We start from the raw sequence: 19428 nt of genomic DNA on the forward strand, positions 1-19428 counted from the left end.
CCCACTTCCTGTCAATCACATTACGATCACCAGAACGATGAAAAAGCCGTGAGTAAAATTCCTAACTGCATAGCAAATTTACTTGGCGCAGTCGCAGTGCGAACATTGCGCATGCGCACTAAGCGGAAAAACGCTGCGATGCGAAGAAATTTACCGAGCGAACAACTCGGAATGACCCCAGATGAGCGAGAAGGCTGTATGGTACCAGAGCTTCATACTCACTGGATCTGATTCACCATCTAGCACCCTGCTACCCTGCATCCAAGCAGTGGTTCTGCTATAGGACCATCTTCTCTAGCCCCCATCCCTGTGAACCAGGCATCTGTATATCTCCTGCTCCAGTCGTGGAGTAGTCTGCAATCCAGGCCTACAAGGTGGTTGTGCGCTTCCCTGCAGCTATGATGTCCCCAGCTTACCCAATAGCCCTGTAAGTACAGCTGCCTTCCCCTCGTTGATATGAAGACTCTGCTGGTTGGCTCTCCACTCTGCGCCTCTCACCTTTTTTCCACAGCTTTCCCAATTAGACCCTTCTGCTCACCAGTGGGCCTGCCCTGCAGTGGTGACAGCTGCCATATTGTTTTAACTTTCCGTCGGCGGAGGGCTCCCCTCCAGCCAAACTGTAATGGCCCTGAATTGTGCTATTCAGGCTGCTCCGGCGGCCTCATCTTTTTACAATAAACCCAGCTCACTGACACTAACCATGCTTCATCAAAGAGTGTTTGCATCGTATTCCACAAAGGTCAGGGGTGTGGATTTATTAGCCTGTAAAGACAGTTACCATTTGACGGTGGATATAGCCAGAAGGTTCTATATAATGGATGCCGCCATAGCAGGCCACAAATATATTACAGGCAACATTTGTGCCCCTATGTTTATAACAAGTATTTTTAGATCTCAGAAATAGATTATCCCCATGCTGAATCTCATATCCTACTTAGCGGGGACTTCAATACGGTGACCTCCAATATACTGGATAAACGATACCCATCTTGACATTCTACACATAAGTACAAGGCTGGTACCAAATATATGTGACCAACTACTACTGACAGATACAGTATATGCGACATCCAAGTGGCAAAGAACATACATTTTTCTTTCCCACTACCAATCGTTTTCTAGACTTGGGGGGTCATTCCGAGTTGATCGTAGCTGTGCTAAATTTAGCACAGCTACGATCATCTTCCAGACATGCGGGGGGACGCCCAGCACAGGGCTAGTCCGCCCGCATGTCAGTCCGGCCCCCACCGCACAAGTACAAAAGCATCGCACAGCGGCGATGCTTTTGTAGTTGAAGAGTAACTCCCGGCCAGTGCAGTTCCGACCCGATCGCTGTGCTGCGAACAGCTGCAGCGTGCGATTGGGTCGGAATGACCCCCATGATTACTGGTTGTTCTCCAGTACTTTCATTACACAGGTTGTTGATACAGGTATTGATCTCATCCTAGTGTCTGATCATGCCCCATTAAGACAAAACTACTTGTACAAAACTTTAATGATGCAGGATCGCATAACAATGGAGGTTCCTGACCTCTTTAGGGGCCTCACATAACTTTAAAGATATTCCTTTGTGAGCTTGGGACTAATTGTTCTAATGCATCTCGCAGACAACCCCTCATTATATTGCAGCTTATCAATTTCTACAGCTGCAGCTGTCGTTGCTCAGTGCACAGCACTGTCACTAGGTGTTGGCAGGGACTGTGCACATATAAAAACTATAAAAAAAAATGTCTTAGATGCTGCAGGTGTCACTAGGTAAATAATAGCTGGCGCATACGCACTGAGACACAAACGCCGGTATGGAAAGCCGATAGTGTGAGAGCGTTTATCACTAGACAGGTGATTTAATGCTCTCCCACAATGGCAACAGCTGCAATGATACATGCGGGTGATATCTGGACCTGCTTCACCGCGATCCGGAGGTGAAGTGGGTCCTTGCAAATAAAGTCCACAGCTGCATGTTCATACATCTACCCCATTATTCCTGTTCTTGGGTGTCATTTTCACTGTCAAAGCACAAGGAAGCTCGCCATGCTGCAGGCAAGGTGACTCGCTCCGCTACCGCTGCACTCGGCACAGGTTACTATTACCAATCGTAGTCCACGTAGATGGTAAAGTATGAAAAAGGTGTGCAAAAAAACCTTAAAAAGCTGTGTTGTTATGAGTCGACCATATGTGTGTCGACCATTACCATGTTAACCATTTAAACTGGTGCCTTTTTGTCAGTGTCAACCTAATGCCTGTCGACTATATGGGGTCGATCTAGACAATAATAGAGAAACTGCGCATGTGCACACCTGGCAGAGACATTCGAGGGGAGGGCTGGGGGCAGCCCCCATTTTCCGGGAGTGGTAAGGCCAGTTTTTTTGGCCTCGTAAGTTGCCGTGCGATGGCCGGCCTCAGCTTGCAGTCTGCGGGGAACATCGCGACCATTAGTCACAATGTTGATCCCAGACTGCAATGCGGTCGCAGCGCTGGGATCACAAATGCAGCAGGGAGGTGTGTAACCATACTGAATTAGGCCTTAAACCAGGGGTGGGCAATTAATTTCTATAGGGGGCCACATGAAAAATCTGAACTGTGTCGGAGGGCCAAACCAATGATGCTGATGTTACTTGCAGTGGTTTATACCGCCACTGTTAGTACGTGATTCTATACTTAATTGTATGTGGTTGTCCTAATAAATTTGTGGTTTTATGCACTGTGGTGCACACCCCTTCTTTTCAATTGAGTTGCACACATTACCTGACGGTGGATACGGGAATAAGGGGAAGACGCCAACCTAATTAAGAAGGTCTTAAGTGCACCAGATCCAGCGCTGGGTATTTATAGGACAAAATTAAGAGACAATCGAACCTCGGACTTGTAGTTCTACAAGCAGTTCTACTACACAATTTAGGGTACACACACACACACACACATAATTATTATTATTTTTTTATGTACAGGGGATATAATGTGTACCTGCCCAGGATCTCTATATTGGCGGTAGGAGAACGATCCTCTAGTCAGCAACATTACATACAGTAAGTGCTGGCCCTGTACAGTGATCTTGCTGTGTGCAGTTGTCCCACAGCATGGTGCTGACTGAGCGGCGCACCGTCAGGCAAGGAAGGACGACGGACGTATCAGGAGGCGCCTTGGGAACACGCTGGCGGTGACTGACAGGGAAGGCGGGCAATGGGAAACTATTGTGTCCTGCAGGATGCACTGTGAGTCACTCATCCTGTGTGCGCCTCAGCCAATAGCATTTCAGTATTGGCTGAGGCACACAGGACTGTGATTCACAGCGCGTCCTGCAGGACCCGAGCATCCATGGTGCAGGGAGCCTGTGGGCCGGACAGGGATTGTCAAAGGGCCGTATGTGGCCCGCGGGCCGTACTTTGCCCAGGTCTGCCTTAAACCATACATTTATTTTCTATGACTTTTTATTAACAATCTATTTACAATTGGTGCAAAACTTACCATCTATTTCGTAAGCAAACATTTCACCGTAGGTCATCCAGTATGGACGAAATACTACATCTTTAGCAAGAGACCAGGAAGGTTCTTCATTAGGATAAAGGATAGACTTCCTTGGAACACCAAATGCAAACACTACAATACCCATGATTACCACAATGAAAAACATTCTTGCCATCTAAGATAAAAAGGAAACATACTATTTTACAAACAAACTTGAGCACTACTACAGTATGTGCAGTCCTATACAAGACTTTTGTAAGAGAGGATGAGACAACATCTGTAACAATGATGTGGCTTACCACACATCAGACAGTCACCAAATTGGATAGTGCCTACTGTCCAGATCATCTGGATGCCTAACGCAATCATAAAGACTACTGTACATATCTTTTCATATAACAGTTTTCAGCTACCCAGATTCCATTTTCAATACAGTCAAAATAATAATCTTATTGATCATAGGCAGCTCAGGATTTTCCATCCAATTCCCCAATGTGATGGGCAGTTTGACATTTATGTGTGTCTACCCATACAGCTTAATACAGTAAATGTGTAATGTCCATGCAGTAGTATATCCAGGATTCAAAATATTTAATGTAAATCTCTTATTTCACTTTTTGGGATGTCTTACACATTTCTACATACAGTATCAAGATCAAATGTGAAGTGTTCACAAACTGTAATACACACCGGCTATTGTGTAAATGTTAGACTATTTTAGCATTTGTGTTATTACAGGCCCACCACCTCCTACATGATATTTCGCAGGTCTAAGTAAAGTAGGCAACAAATGAAGACACTCCAAAGACTTACCATTTTCCCAATCATGAAAACAAATGGGCCAGCAATTGGGTGCACAATTAATATGTCGAATAACTTCACAAACCAAAATGTAGTGTTCAGGCAGTATATTATTCTTCCAGCTGTAAAAACTAAATCTTCCGTGACGTTGTCTGTCAAATTTCTGGAGCCAAATCTTAATCCAAAACCAGCAAGGAAAGTGATTATTCCCAGGAACTCATTAACATTCAGGTAACTGCTGAACCAGACTTTAAGCTTCATTGAATTTTTACCAGCTTCTGAAGTGAAGATCTGAAGTGAAGCGTGTCGGCAAAAGATTAAGAATTTAATTAAATGACAGCAAGCTCATACAAAGTACAGTATATGTGTGTACTTTCAGACAAGAACGCCCAACACTATGCAACATATATATTAACAGTCCAGGAAACATTTAGCTGAAAGACCAGCACAAGAAACAACTTCCTGTCCTCACATGATCATTCACCTGCCATGTGTATCAACAGGAAAAAGGGGGCACTTGGACTGCACACCCTTTTTTAAACTTAATAAGAGATGCTACTATGCTAAGGCTTCTAATACCACACAAGAAAAAGAAAAATGCAGGTGCACACTCTAAGCACTAAGAATACGGTTAGTCAAAATAATTTTTATAAACTCTTATAATAAAGATAGAGCATAAGTGAAGTTCTTATACTCCATGGTAGTTTTTAGCACGTGTATCAACAGGCCTTATTCAGTATGGTACTACACTGACCTTGACACTTTACTTGGATGCAGTTCCTTGTTAATTGCACAAACAGGAGTTAAGTCGTATGGTACCTAGCATTGCCATTGTGCTTTCAGAATGACCACTACTGAATATATCCAGTATAAGTAAATTACACTGTTATATGGCATCACCAAGTGTCTGTAGCGCCATACACAAAGAAATACAATAGTATAAACATCAATCCTGGTAGGCAGGCCCGATGCTACCCGCTCAGCAAAGGGATGCAAAGCAGAGAGGCGCTCTTCCTGCTGTGCCTCCCTGCTGATGTCCCTGATGCTGCCAGCTGCTGCGCCTGTCACACTGTATGACAGGCAGCAGTGCTGGCAGCTTGAAACGTCCTCCCCCCACCTATGACAGTGGCAGTGTTCAGTCTGAAAAGGGTGTAGAGCTACATGGGACTGAGGGGGCGGAACTATACAGGACCAGGCTGCTACAGAGGAGGACGAGCTGCACCAGATCCAGCCAGCTAAACTTTGATAGGTACGTGGAGGGAAAAAGAGTGAGTGTGAAAAAGTTTGTGTGTGTGTATGTAGGTGTGTGTGTGGGGGCATAATGTGTATAAGTGGCACTACTGGGGGCACTATGTATATGCGGCACCACTACTGGAGGCATTATGTGTAAGCTGCACCACTACTGGTGGCATTATGTATAAGCTGTGCCAATACTGGTGGCATTATGTATAAGCCACACTACTACTGGGGGCATTATGTACAAGTGATGCCATTACTGGGGGCATTATGTATAAGCATGCCATTACTTGGGGCATTATGTATAAGCAGCACCACTACTAGGGACATTATGTGTATAAGGGGCACTACTACTGGGAGCATTATGAATAAACGTCACTACTGGTGGCATTATGCATAGGTCGCACTGCTACTGGGGGCATTATGTATAAGCAGTGTCATTACTGGGGGCATTATGTATAAGCACGCCTCTACTGGTGGCATTATGTATAAGCAGCACAAATACTGGGTGCTTTATGTGTATAAGGGGCATTATGTATAAGTGGTGTCTCTACTGGGGCATTATGTATAAGCACGCCACTACTGGGGGCATTATGCATAAGCAGCTTTACTACTGGGGACATTATGTGTATAACGGGCACTACTACTGGGGGCATTATGAATAAACATCACTACTGCTGGGAGTATTATGTGTATAAGCGGCGCTACATCTGGGGGCATTATATATAAGTGATGCCACTACTGGAGGCACTATGTATAAGCGGTGCCACTAATGGGTGCATTATGTTTAAGCAGCGCCACTACTGGGGTCATTATGTATAAGCTGTGCCACAACTGGGGGAATTATGTATAAGCAGTGCCACTACTGGGGGCATTATGTATAAGCAGTGCCACTACTCAGGGCCGTAACAAGGTGTATGCCGATGGTGCCTTGCCCACAGCTCAACTGCACTGAAGGCACACCATCAGGCAGCACACCCCCACGTATGAGCGTTTTAGTGAGTGAAGCAGTAGGGAAAGTCATGCTGTCCGCCGGCGCCTGTGTCTTGCCGCTGCCTCGGTAAGGGATGGGGAGCAGTGGCGCAGGCATCATTTGGTGTTACACAGCATAATCCCCCAAGCGGTAATTCCACCAGTGAGACCCGCTGCAAAGGAGAGGGAGCGCTATTGAAGCCGCCAGCTGCCGTATATAACCCGCCTCTGCTGATTCCGCCTGCTAGATCCACCGCCGCATCAGGAATGGAGAAGCAGTAGGAGCGCCTGTAGAACAGTGTCTGCGCCTGGCAGGTCTGGATGCCGGATTGCCCCCACAGGTGACAAAACATACACACACACTCCCTGCCTAATGTGACACACACTCTCCCTGCCTAATGTGACACACACTCTCCCTGCCTAATGTGACACACACACTCTCCCTGCCTAATGTGACACACACACACACACACACACACACACTCCCTGCCTAATGTGTAGAAAAAAGGGGGCTCTGCTGCCTAATGTGTAAAAGGGTGACTCTACCTGCCTAATGTGTAAAAGGGGACTCTAGCTGTCGTACTGTGTAAAGGGACCTCTGCCTGACGTAATGTGTAAAATGGGGACTCTACGTGCCATACTGTGTAAAAGGGGGACTCTACCTGCCTAATGTGTAAAAGGGGACTCTACATGCTGTACTGTGTAAAAGGGGGACTCTACCTGCCATACTGTGTAAAAGGGAGCTATGTGGCCACACCCCTTCCCCATGAAGCCATGCCCCTATAGTTTTGGTGCACGTCTACAACGTGCGTTGGCCTTGTTTTGTATTTGGTGGTGGTGTTGGTGGGGTGCTGATGCTGTTTCTTGCACACAGTGCTAAAATGTCTTGTTACGACAATGCCACTACTAGGGGCATTATGTGTATAAGGGATACTACTACTGGGGGCATTATGTATAAAACTCACTACTACTACTGGGAGTATTATGTGTATAAGCGGCACTACATCTGAGGGCATTATGTATAAGCAGCGCCACTACTGGGTACATTATGTTTAAGCACCGCCGCTACCAGGGTCATTATGTATAAGCAGCACTACTACTAGGGGCATTATGTATAAGCGGCTCTACTACTGGGGGCATTATGTATACGTGGCACTACTGTGGGTATTGTATGTATAATGGCACTACTACTGTAGGCATTATGTGAATAAGCAAAGCTACTTCTGTGGGGATTATGTGTATAAGCAGCACTACTACTGTGGGCATTATGTGTGTAATGGGCACTACTACTGGGGCATTATGTGTATAAGCGGTACTACTACTGAGGGCATTATGTGTACAAGCGTCACTACTACTGGGGGCATTATGTGTTTATGAGGCACTACTACATGTGGTGTAATGTGAATAAGATGGTGCTACTGTGTGGCTATTTTTGAAATGGGGCTACTATTGTGTGGCCATGTCCCTTCCTTGTGAGTATAGACCACCTTTTTTGACACGTGCTGTCACTTTGGTAAGTATGGGAGGGTGCAAATTTATAGTTTGCAGGGGAGCACTGAACCTACTGGTAGGTTACATAGTGGTAATAGTTTAGTTGGTAGTGTAACACTCCGTGGTTGGCAGGTGTCTATGTGGTTGGTAGAGGTGTCACAGGTGTTCGGTGGCTATGTGATGGATGCTTTCCCTATACCTTGTTTGCTGTATGTGGGTCAGGGAGGTAGGACAATTTAATATGCAAGCAGAGAGTTCAAGCTCAGCAATCTCCATATGGAATTTTCTTTATTGTGCTACAAGGAATTCTGGATAGAAAGTGATTATTAGATACATGGCAGAAATTAAACAATCACAATATAACAAATGAAGACGACAATCACAATGAAGAAAAAAATCACTTTAGAATGATATTATGAAAATAATGTTTACCTACAGCTCACGATTTCTGGACAATTCAAGAATTCAATCAATCACAGATACACACATAGGGGCTAATTCAGGCTGGATCCCAAATCACGATCCAATTGGAATTATTGCGTTTGCCACACATGCGCAGCACCCATCCTGCGCATGCACCTGCGAATGCAACGCTCCATTTTCCAGGCGGAGATGGAGTGTTGCGGGGGTGTGACCGGTAAACGGAAGGCGTGCCGGCACGAACGGGGCGTGGCGAGGGTGTGATCGCTGTGGCTGCCTGATGTCACATGCAGCCGCCGTGATCAGGGACATGGCGGCGGCCTTCCTACCGGAACGCAGGAAGCATCCCTAATTTCTGCTATGAAGCAGAAATTGTGATGCGATCGCAATTTCTGCTTCATCAAGGGGGTGAGGTGGCGGTCAGCATGCTGGGCGGCTTTGCCCTGCAATGGGCGGCCCCCAGCATGTAATCCAAAGCATAGCAAATTCTGCTAATTGCTGTGAAAAAGCACAGCAGCGATCTGGTCTAAATGACCCCCACTGTGTCTTTATACTGATCAGCGCTGTGCTCAAACAGGGGTTACTCTGCATGGTTCTCAGCAATAGGCCTGTGAGAAGAACCCCCTCTCCATGCGGTCATGGCCGGTGTAAATGTGACAAATGACAATAGGGCTCCTGCAGTAAGCAACAACAACAGTCTCCTTCATTCACTCTGAACTTCTCAGGTTACTCCAGGATCAAGCTCTTCAAACATGGCTGCGGCATACGTGCGTCTGCACAGGCCTGGTGGTGTCTGGTCCCCAGCTGCAGCTTCTAACGCCCACTCTACCGGTTCTCTCCAACATGCGGAAGTACCCTGCAGCCTTGACTCTGCATCGTTGCTCTCCACTGCCCTACGTGACCACCCAACTCTCACAACACGGCTGTCCTGCTCCGCTCTTCAAAGCCAGCCTGCTCCCCGCAATGGCTTCTATCCAACTCTGTGTCCACGCCCTCTTCTTTCCACAAGGCTGCGCTTGCTCTCAGCTTTACTGTACAGGGTGCGACAGGCCCCCAGGGGTACAGGAGAAACACTTGGTGGGCCCCACTGACTGGGGGCCCTTCTCCTCCTGTAGGGATCAGGTTCCAGACTATGTACTGATTATACATTATGCATATGTTACATTACACTGCACAGGACTTTGGTGTATTTTGTTCAGTGCATTGCTGCTATTAATCTGTACATTATTGTCCATGCACTAGCAGTATTTACTGTATATATTTATCAAGGGGCCCAGGCCATGCACTCGCTAATGGTTAGCCAAGCCTCTGTGGTGACAGGCCACACCCCTAAGCATAGTCCCCTACTACTGCATTGCTCCGGTGGACCCTTCATGCCCCAGTCCGACACTGTTACTGTCCAATCAGATCCTGCCACCTCATAAACAGGACATGTGACCCGACTCTGGTCCGTCCCTTAACCCTGCTGTGCTAGCCAAATGATACATAAGGTGCAATCACTGTCATTTATATGTTAAAAGGGTATACACAATTTTTCCGGGGTACCACAGTAGGGGTGGCCCTTCCTTTTTCTTGATTTTTGTTTTTCTTAAAAAATATTATTTTTTATGCTAATTCATAGCCTAGTTTATGAGGATTCCTGCAATTATATATGCAAGCTGTGTGCATCATTATTTCTTATGTACTGGATTTATTGTTTTGTTTAATGTTTTATTTAAAGAAATAAAAAAATCACTCAATTTAAAAATAAAAAATATTATGAAACCAACAATAAAGTTCTAATCAAATTTATTTCCTCAATACATACCTCACGTACTGTATCTACAGCTGTGGTAAATATGAATGAGACCACAATCCACTCTTGGACAGAAGGCAAACTTTCCATTTTAACCAGGACTACATATGTGTAGAGCATCAGAAACGCCAAGTAAGCCATCTAAAATCAAACATACAACAGATCAATAATTTAAAATGATGAAACATGTATATGGAACAGATCCCCCTAATTTACAGACTGTTATCCCATGTGGACCACACCGTCCATTCATTACAACATTTCCATCCTCACCTAAAATACCACCCAGGTAATAAACATTCTGGTTTTGAGTGGGAATTTCCACGTAGACCAAGGCTTTTCATGTAAACCCACTTCACTATACAATAACTCCCTTGCTTCTGCTCTTGTCTCTGTTGCTCTAATGACCTTTATTCACCTTCGCAAATCAACACCTTAACCCTGGCATTCCAAATTCACCAGATATCAGCAAAAATGTGCACGCACTACCGAGCACCAGTGATGGAAATCACACTCCAAGGCAGACTTCCTCCATTTTTCCGCCGAGGCCAATTTGAAGCCACCAATATGACCATGGCAGTCTTGCGCTTGATGAACTTGAGGACGCCGGGTAGAAGAGGAATGGACGAAAACAGATAAACTAGGTCCTATGGCCAGGGGACCGTGATTGCGTCTACCACCACCACCGCTGGATCCCTTGTTCTGGACACGTAGCAGGGCAACTGATGATTCAACCGGGAGGCCATGAGGTCCACCTGCGGACATCCTCATCTCCGGATGAGGACCTGAAATATGTCCGGATGAAAAGGCCATTCTCCTGGATGAAGATCCTGGTGACTGAGGTAATCGGCTTCCCAGTTGTCCACTCCTGGTATGAAGACTACTAAGAGGATTACCTGATGAACCTTCGCCACCTCTCTCATGGCCATGGGACTTTGCATTCCGCCTTGATGATTAATATACGCGACCTCCATCATGTTGTCCAACTGAACTCGCACTGGTCCTGTGTGCCGCTGTCGTCATCTGTGAAGGAGCTGCGTCTGTGTGGAACCGTGGGAGAGTTTGATCACAGCTGACAGTTACCTGGGTCTCCGAGTCTGTAGCTGGGAAGGTCTCTGGTAATAAACAACTGCTGCACTTCTCTCCTCCTGTATTCCACCTGTTGGACTGTGCTAATGCTGTATTTTTTGTGATTTTAAATGATGTGTATATTTTTTATATAAGGACTTTTTTTTATTGAACATCCTGCTGTGGATATTGCTTTTACTGGGGACACTAAGACGGGTCTGGGACTCCAGGTCGACAACAAAAAGGTCGACACACCTTAGGTCGACGCCAATTGGTCGACACACCTTAGGTCAACATTGACAAAAGGTCGACATGGACAAAAGGTCGACAGGAACAAGGTCGACATGGAAAAAGGTCGACATGATTTTTTTATGTTTTTTTGGTGTGTCGTTTTCTTCGTAGAGTGACCGGGAACCCCAATTAGTGCACCGCGTCCCCTCGCATGGCTCGCTTCGCTCGCCATGCTTCGGGCATGGTGCCTTCGCTCCGCTCGGCAGAGATTACCGTTCCAATCGTAGTCCACGTGGATCGTTAAGTATGAAAAGGTTCCAAAAAAGAAAAAAAATGTGAAAAACTCATGTAGACCTTTTTTCCATGTCGACCTTGTTCCTGTCGACCTTTTGACCACGTCGACCTTTTGTCCATGGCGACCTAAGGTGTGTCGACCAATTGGCGTCAACCTAAGGTGTGTCGACCTTTTTGTTGTTGACCTGGAGTCCGGATACCACTAAGACGACCTGCTAAAGATACCATTATATGAATGCGAGGCAGAACTTGAATGTAAATGTCCTTATGTGTGTATCTGTTAAGCTGATGCACTGTGTACTGTGACTGGGTGTATTCCAACCAATATCAGAGGGTGACAAGATACCTTTATGGGCCTAGGGGCGAGAATTTAAAAGTAAGTTAGTTTCCAAAAGAAAAAGAGTTTTCAAGGTGTATCGGGAAAGGAAGTCCTTTGCTGTGAACGCTGACATTATTGGTGCAATGCTATCTTCATTGACTTTCTCCATTTGAAGTGTGCTAACCAGTGAACTTTTTAAAAGGTGTTTTGGGAAAAAAGTCCCTGAACGTGAATTTTTATACTTTGGGTGCAGCGCAAATGTTCTCTGACTTTTGTACTTAAATTGTATCCTAAGGTTTTATGCGGGTATTACCTTACCCAGGTAGCGCGGATACTTGCTGATACCCTCTACTGACTTGGTTAAGCCCGCTGTCCAAGCCGGTTCTGTAGAGCGAAAAGAGGACAAGGGACCAGAGAACGGGCGCTCAGCTAGTGCTAATTCCCATTTCCTACGGGAAGCGACTCATTTCGAGGTTGAATTAGTCATAACCCACCCTAAGGCAGATGGGAGACCCCCTCGGCTGTGCAGGAATAACAGTGTAGTGCCATCTGCACCAGCCTGAGATAAATTAGCATTGCAGTTGGAACACAAAAAAACGCTTCTGGGAAGCCATTGTGGATGCAACCCTGCCTGTCATTCTCATACGGAGACACACAGAGACACATACTGCAGAGAAAAAACAATAGGGAAGGCTAAGGCAGAATAGAGGTAGAGAGAGAAACTACTCCCCTAATCAGATCCCCACACCCAACAACCCAGAATACCCCCCAGTGCACCTACATCCCCCAGAGATGGTGAAGCAGGGATGTCAGGAGGTGGATAGGATCAGCTTTAGTGCCACTGCTGTAGAAGTAGTGCTGGTGCAGCCAAATGGCGCCTGTACTCAGCTTGCTGTGAGGAAAGAGAACAGGAACAGCATGAAACAGCCACTGAGAAAGCTGCAGGGCCTACAGGAACACTGCAGGCCCCTGCTGCTGACTGACAAGCAGCAGCCCACAGTGATCGTGGCTCCACCCCCTCCTCCCCCACTGACCAGGACCCGCTGACTGCAACTATTTAGGTGGCCAGGCAACAACAGACTGATTTTAACAGTAATAAAATGCGTGCGACAATCCCCCACCCCACCCCCCCACACACACACCACCACCACTGTCCCAGCATGTAAGCACACTGACAATGCACCCCCATATAGCCAAGCTCAGTTGGAGCTAGCCGCACTGCATAAAAGAGAGCATCGGTCGCCTGAGACCTGGACCACACTTCTTAATAAGTGGCGAAGCGACTGTCCTGAGGCCAGAAAATAAGAATTTACTTACCGATAATTCTATTTCTCGGAGTCCGTAGTGGATGCTGGGGTTCCTGAAAGGACCATGGGGAATAGCGGCTCCGCAGGAGACAGGGCACAAAAGTAAAGCTTTCCGATCAGGTGGTGTGCACTGGCTCCTCCCCCTATGACCCTCCTCCAAGCCAGTTAGGTACTGTGCCCGGACGAGCGTACACAATAAGGGAGGAATTTTGAATCCCGGGTAAGACTCATACCAGCCACACCAATCACACCGTACAACTTGTGATCTAAACCCAGTTAACAGTATGATAACAGCGGAGCCTCTGAAAAGATGGCTCACAACAATAATAACCCGATTTTTGTAACTATGTACAAGTATTGCAGATAATCCGCACTTGGGATGGGCGCCCAGCATCCACTACGGACTCCGAGAAATAGAATTATCGGTAAGTAAATTCTTATTTTCTCTATCGTCCTAGTGGATGCTGGGGTTCCTGAAAGGACCATGGGGATTATACCAAAGCTCCCAAACGGGCGGGAGAGTGCGGATGACTCTGCAGCACCGAATGAGAGAACTCCAGGTCCTCCTTAGCCAGGGTATCAAATTTGTAGAATTTAGCAAACGTGTTTGCCCCTGACCAAGTAGCTGCTCGGCAAAGTTTTAAAGCCGAGACCCCTCGGGCAGCCGCCCAAGATGAGCCCACCTTCCTTGTGGAATGGGCATTTACATATTTTGGCTGTGGCAGGCCTGCCACAGAATGTGCAAGCTGAATTGTATTACACATCCAACTAGCAATAGTCTGCTTAGAAGCAAGAGCACCCAGTTTGTTGGGTGCATACAGGATAACAGCAAGTCAGTTTTCCTGACTCCAGCCGTCCTGGAACATATTTTCAGGGCCCTGACAACATCTAGCAACTTGGAGTCCTCCAAGTCCCTAGTAGGTGCAAGGCACCACAATAAGCTGGTTCAGGTGAAACACTGACACCACCTTAGGGAGAGAACTGGGGACGAGTCCGCAGCTCTGCCCTGTCCGAATGGACAAACAGATATGGGCTTTTTTTGAGAAAAAACCACCAATTTGACACTCGCCTGGTCCAGGCCAGGGCCAAGAGCATGGTCACTTTTCATGTGAGATGCTTCAAATCCACAGATTTGACTGGTTTTAAACCAATGTGATTTGAGGAATCCCAGAACTACGTTGAGATCCCACAGTGCCACTGGAGGCACAAAAGGGGGGTTGTATATGCAATACTCCCTTGACAAACTTCTGGACTTCAGGAACTGAAGCCAATTCTTTCTGGAAGAAAATCGACAGGGCCGAAATTTGAACCTTAATGGACCCCAATTTGAGGCCCATAGACACTCCTGTTTGCAGGAAATGCAGGAAACGACCGAGTTGAAATTTCTTTGTGGGGCCTTCCTGGCCTCACACCACGCAACATATTTTCGCCACATGTGGTGATAATGTTGTGCGGTCACCTCCTATCTGGCTTTGACCAGGGTAGGAATGACCTCTTCCGGAATGCCTTTTTCCCTTAGGATCCGGCTTTCCACCGCCATGCCGACAAACGCAGCTGCGGTAAGTCTTGGAACAGACATGGTACTTGCTGAAGCAAGTCCCTTCTTAGCGGCAGAGGCCATAAGACCTCTGTAAGCATCTCTTGAAGTTCCGGGTACCAAGTCCTTCTTGGCCAATCCGGAGCCATGAGTATAGTTCTTACTCCTCTACGTCTTATAATTCTCAGCACCTTAGGTATGAGAAGCAGAGGAGGGAACACATACACCGACTGGTACACCCACGGTGTTACCAGAACGTCCACAGCTATTGCCTGAGGGTCTCTTGACGTGGCGCAATACCTGTCCCGTTTTTTGTTCAGACGGGACGCCATCGTGTCCACCTTTGGTATTTCCCAACGGTTTACAATCATGTGGAAAAAACTTCCCGATGAAGTTTCCACTCTCCCGGGTGGAGGTCGTGCCTGCTGAGGAAGTCTGCTTCCCAGTTTCCATTCCCGGGATGAAACACTGCTGACAGTGCTATCACATGATTTTCCGCCCAGCGAAAAGTCCTTGCAGTTTTTGCCATTGCCCTCCTGCTTCTTGTGTCGCCCTGTCTGTTTACGTGGGCGACTGCCGTGATGTTTTTCCCACTGGATCAATACCGGCTGACCTTGAAGCAGAGGTCTTGCTAAGCTTAGAGCATTATAAATTTACCCTTAGCTCCAGTATATTTATGTGGAGAAAAGTCTCCAGACTTGATCACACTCCCTGGAAATTTTTTCCTTGTGTGACAGCTCCCCAGCCTCTCGGGCTGGGCTCCGTGGTCACCAGCATCCAAACCTGAATGCCGAATCTGCGGCCCTCTAGAAGATGAGCACTCTATAACCACCACAGGAGAGACACCCTTGTCCTTGGATATAGGGTTATCCGCTGATGCATCTGAAGATGCGATCCGGACCATTTGTCCAGCAGATCCCACCGAAAAGTTCTTGCGTGAAATCTGCCGAATGGAATTGCTTCGTAGGAAGCCACCATTTTTACCAGGACCCTTGTGCAATGATGCACTGTTTTTAGGAGGTTCCTGACTAGCTCGGATAACTCCCTGGCTTTCTCTTCCGGGAGAAACACCTTTTTCTGGACTGTGTCCAGAATCATCCCTAGGCACAGCAGACGTGTCGTCGGGATCAGCTGCGATTTTGGAATATTTAGAATCCACCCGTGCTGTTGTAGCAGTATCCGAGATAGTGCTACTCCGACCTCCAACTGTTCCCTGGACTATGCCCTTATCAGGAGATCGTCCAAGTAAGGGATAATTAAGACGCCTTTTCTTCGAAGAAGAATCATCATTTCGGCCATTACCTTGGTAAAGACCCGGGGTGCCGTGGACAATCCAAACGGCAGCGTCTGAAACTGATAGTGACAGTTCTGCACCACGAACCTGAGGTACCCTTAGTGAGAAGGGCAAATTTGGGACATAGAGGTAAGCATCCCTGATGTCCCGGGACACTATATAGTCCCCTTCTTCCTGGTTCGTTATCACTGCTCTGAGTGACTCCATCTTGATTTGAACCTTTGTAAGTGTTCAAAAAAATTTTTAGAATAAGTCTCACCTAGCCTTCTGGCTTCAGTACCACAATATAGTGTGGAATAATACCCCTTTTCTTGTAGTAGGAGGGGTAATTTAATTATCACCTGCTGGGAATACAGCTTGTGAATTTTTTCCCATACTGCCTCCTTGTCGGAGGGAGACCTTGGTAAAGCAGACTTCAGGAGCCTGCGAAGGGGAAACGTCTCGACATTCCAATCTGTACCCCTGGGATACTACTTGTAGGATCCAGGGGTCCTGTACGGTCTCAGCGCCATGCTGAGAACTTGTCAGAAGCGGTGGAACGCTTCTGTTCCTGGGAATGGGCTGCCTGCTGCAGTCTTCTTCCCTTTCCTCTATCCCTGGGCAGATATGATCTTATAGGGACGAAAGGACTGAGGCTGAAAAGACGGTGTCTTTTTCTGCAGAGATGTGACTTAGGGTAAAAACGGCGGATTTTCCAGCAGTTGCCGTGGCCACCAGGTCCGATGGACCGACCCCAAATAACTCCTCTTCCTTTATACGGCAATACACCTTTGTGCCGTTTGGAATCTGCATCACCTGACCACTGTCGTGTCCATAACATCTTCTGGCAGATATGGACATCGCATTTACTCTTGATGCCAGAGTGCAAATATCCCTCTGTGCATCTCGCATATATAGAAATGCATCCTTTAAATGCTCTATAGTCAATAAAATACTGTCCCTGTCAAGGGTATCAATATTTTTAGTCAGGGAATCCGACCAAGCCACCCCAGCTCTGCACATCCAGGCTGAGGCGATCGCTGGTCGCAGTATAACACCAGTATGTGTGTATATACTTTTTATGATATTTTCCAGCCTCCTGTCAGCTGGTCCTTGAGGACGGCCCTATCTATAGACGGTACCGCCACTTGTTTTGATAAGCGTGTGAGCGCCTTATCCACCCTAAGGGGTGTTTCCCAACGCGCCCTAACTTCTGGCGGGAAAGGGTATACCGCCCATAATTTTCTATCGGGGGGAACCCACGCATCATCACACACTTTATTTAATTTATCTGATTCAGGAAAAACTACGGTAGTTTTTTCACATCCCACATAATACCCTCTTTTGTGGTACTTGTAGTATCAGAAATATGAAACACCTCCTTCATTGCCTTTAACGTGTGGCCCTAATAAGGAATACGTTTGTTTATTCACCGTCGACACTGGATTCAGTGTCCCTGTCTGTGTCTGTGTCGACCGACTAAAGTAAACGGGCGTTTTAAAACCCCTGACGGTGTTTTTGAGACGTCTGGACCGGTACTAATTGTTTGTCGGCCGTCTCATGTCGTCAACCGACCTTGCAGCGTGTTGACATTATCACGTAATTCCCTAAATAAGCCATCCATTCCGGTGTCGACTCCCTAGAGAGTGACATCACCATTACAGGCAATTGCTCCGCCTCCTCACCAACATCGTCCTCATACATGTCGACACACACGTACCGACACACAGCACACACACAGGGAATGCTCTGATAGAGGACAGGACCCACTAGCCCTTTGGAGAGACAGAGGGAGAGTTTACCAGCACACACCAAAAACGCTATAATTATATAGGGACAACCTTATATAAGTGTTTTCCCTTATAGCATCTTTTTTATATATTTCTAACGCCAATTTAGTGCCCCCCCTCTCTGTTTTAACCCTGTTTCTGTAGTGCAGTGCAGGGGAGAGCCTGGGAGCCTTCCCTCCAGCCTTTCTGTGAGGGAAAATGGCGCTGTGTGCTGAGGAGATAGGCCCCGCCCCTTTTTCGGCGGCCTCGTCTCCCGCTCTTAACGGATTCTGGCAGGGGTTAAATATCTCCATATAGCCTCCGGAGGCTATATGTGAGGTATTTTTAGCCAAAATAGGTATTCATTTGCCTCCCAGGGCGCCCCCCTCCCAGCGCCCTGCACCCTCAGTGACTGCCGTGTGAAGTGTGCTGAGAGGAAAATGGCGCACAGCTGCAGTGCTGTGCGCTACCTTTAGAAGACTGAGGAGTCTTCTGCCGCCGATTCTGGACCTCTTCTTACTTCAGCATCTGCAAGGGGGCCGGCGGCAAGGCTCCGGTGACCATCCAGGCTGTACCTGTGATCGTCCCTCTGGAGCTGATGTCCAGTAGCCAAGAAGCCAATCCATCCTGCACGCAGGTGAGTTCACTTCTTCTCCCCTAAGTCCCTCGTTGCAGTGATCCTGTTGCCAGCAGGACTCACTGTAAAATAAAAAACCTAAGCTAAACTTTTCTAAGCAGCTCTTTAGGAGAGCCACCTAGATTGCACCCTTCTCGGCCGGGCACAAAAATCTAACTGGCTTGGAGGAGGGTCATAGGGGGAGGAGCCAATGCACACCACCTGATCGGAAAGCTTTACTTTTGTGCCCTGTCTCCTGCGGAGCCGCTATTCCCCATGGTCCTTTCAGGAACCCCAGCATCCACTAGGACGATAGAGAAAGTTAAAAAATTAAAATAAATACAAATAAATCAAAATAAATCAAAGAAAATAGGGCTGGAGCTCAGCACGACGTGACCGGCTCCCATCAGCACATTTCTAAGACTGATGGGGCATAGAGAGGGAGGAGCCTTCACACTTCTACATACTGTATGTGCCAGCACGCACTAACCACCGACCTGTCTATACCCCAGTGTAATCACTATCCAGTGTCCAATAGTGGATGAAAGAGAAATAGAATTTGTATCCAATTTCAGCAGAGAAACATTTCAAACTAAAGATTTTATCAATTGTAGAGCAGCCTTTGATATCAGTGGCACACGCGGGGGGGTCCGAGTACCTGGAAACCCCCCCTGATGACCCTAACAAACATTTTGAGACAGCTGTGCCTACATCTCAGCAAAAGCCGTGGTCGCGAATGCGGAGCTGCAGCAACAGCAGAGAGCTTGGCAGTTCTCTGCTTACAGAATGTCCCAGGTGCTGTGGGAACTGCTGGCTGCGCATGCTCAGCCACAG

The 19428-nt window shown here is 47.1% G+C and overlaps 1 protein-coding gene across 2 annotated transcripts in view; it reads right to left on the reverse strand.

Moving 5' to 3' along the window:
- The window catches only part of LOC134932005 (transient receptor potential cation channel subfamily M member 7-like), a 359306-nt gene that overhangs the window by 123359 nt on the left and 216519 nt on the right, over nt 1–19428 (reverse strand). For both annotated transcript variants that reach the window (XM_063925995.1, XM_063925996.1), the window contains exons 16-18: nt 10193–10321; nt 4279–4557; nt 3466–3640 (exon numbers count right to left, since the gene is read on the reverse strand). In XM_063925995.1, coding sequence (XP_063782065.1) covers nt 3466–3640; nt 4279–4557; nt 10193–10321 — 583 coding nt within the window. The remainder of the gene's footprint in view (nt 1–3465; nt 3641–4278; nt 4558–10192; nt 10322–19428) is intronic.

The sequence above is a fragment of the Pseudophryne corroboree genome, chromosome 6, assembly GCF_028390025.1.
Source record: "Pseudophryne corroboree isolate aPseCor3 chromosome 6, aPseCor3.hap2, whole genome shotgun sequence".
NCBI classification, from domain to species: Eukaryota; Metazoa; Chordata; class Amphibia; order Anura; family Myobatrachidae; genus Pseudophryne; species Pseudophryne corroboree.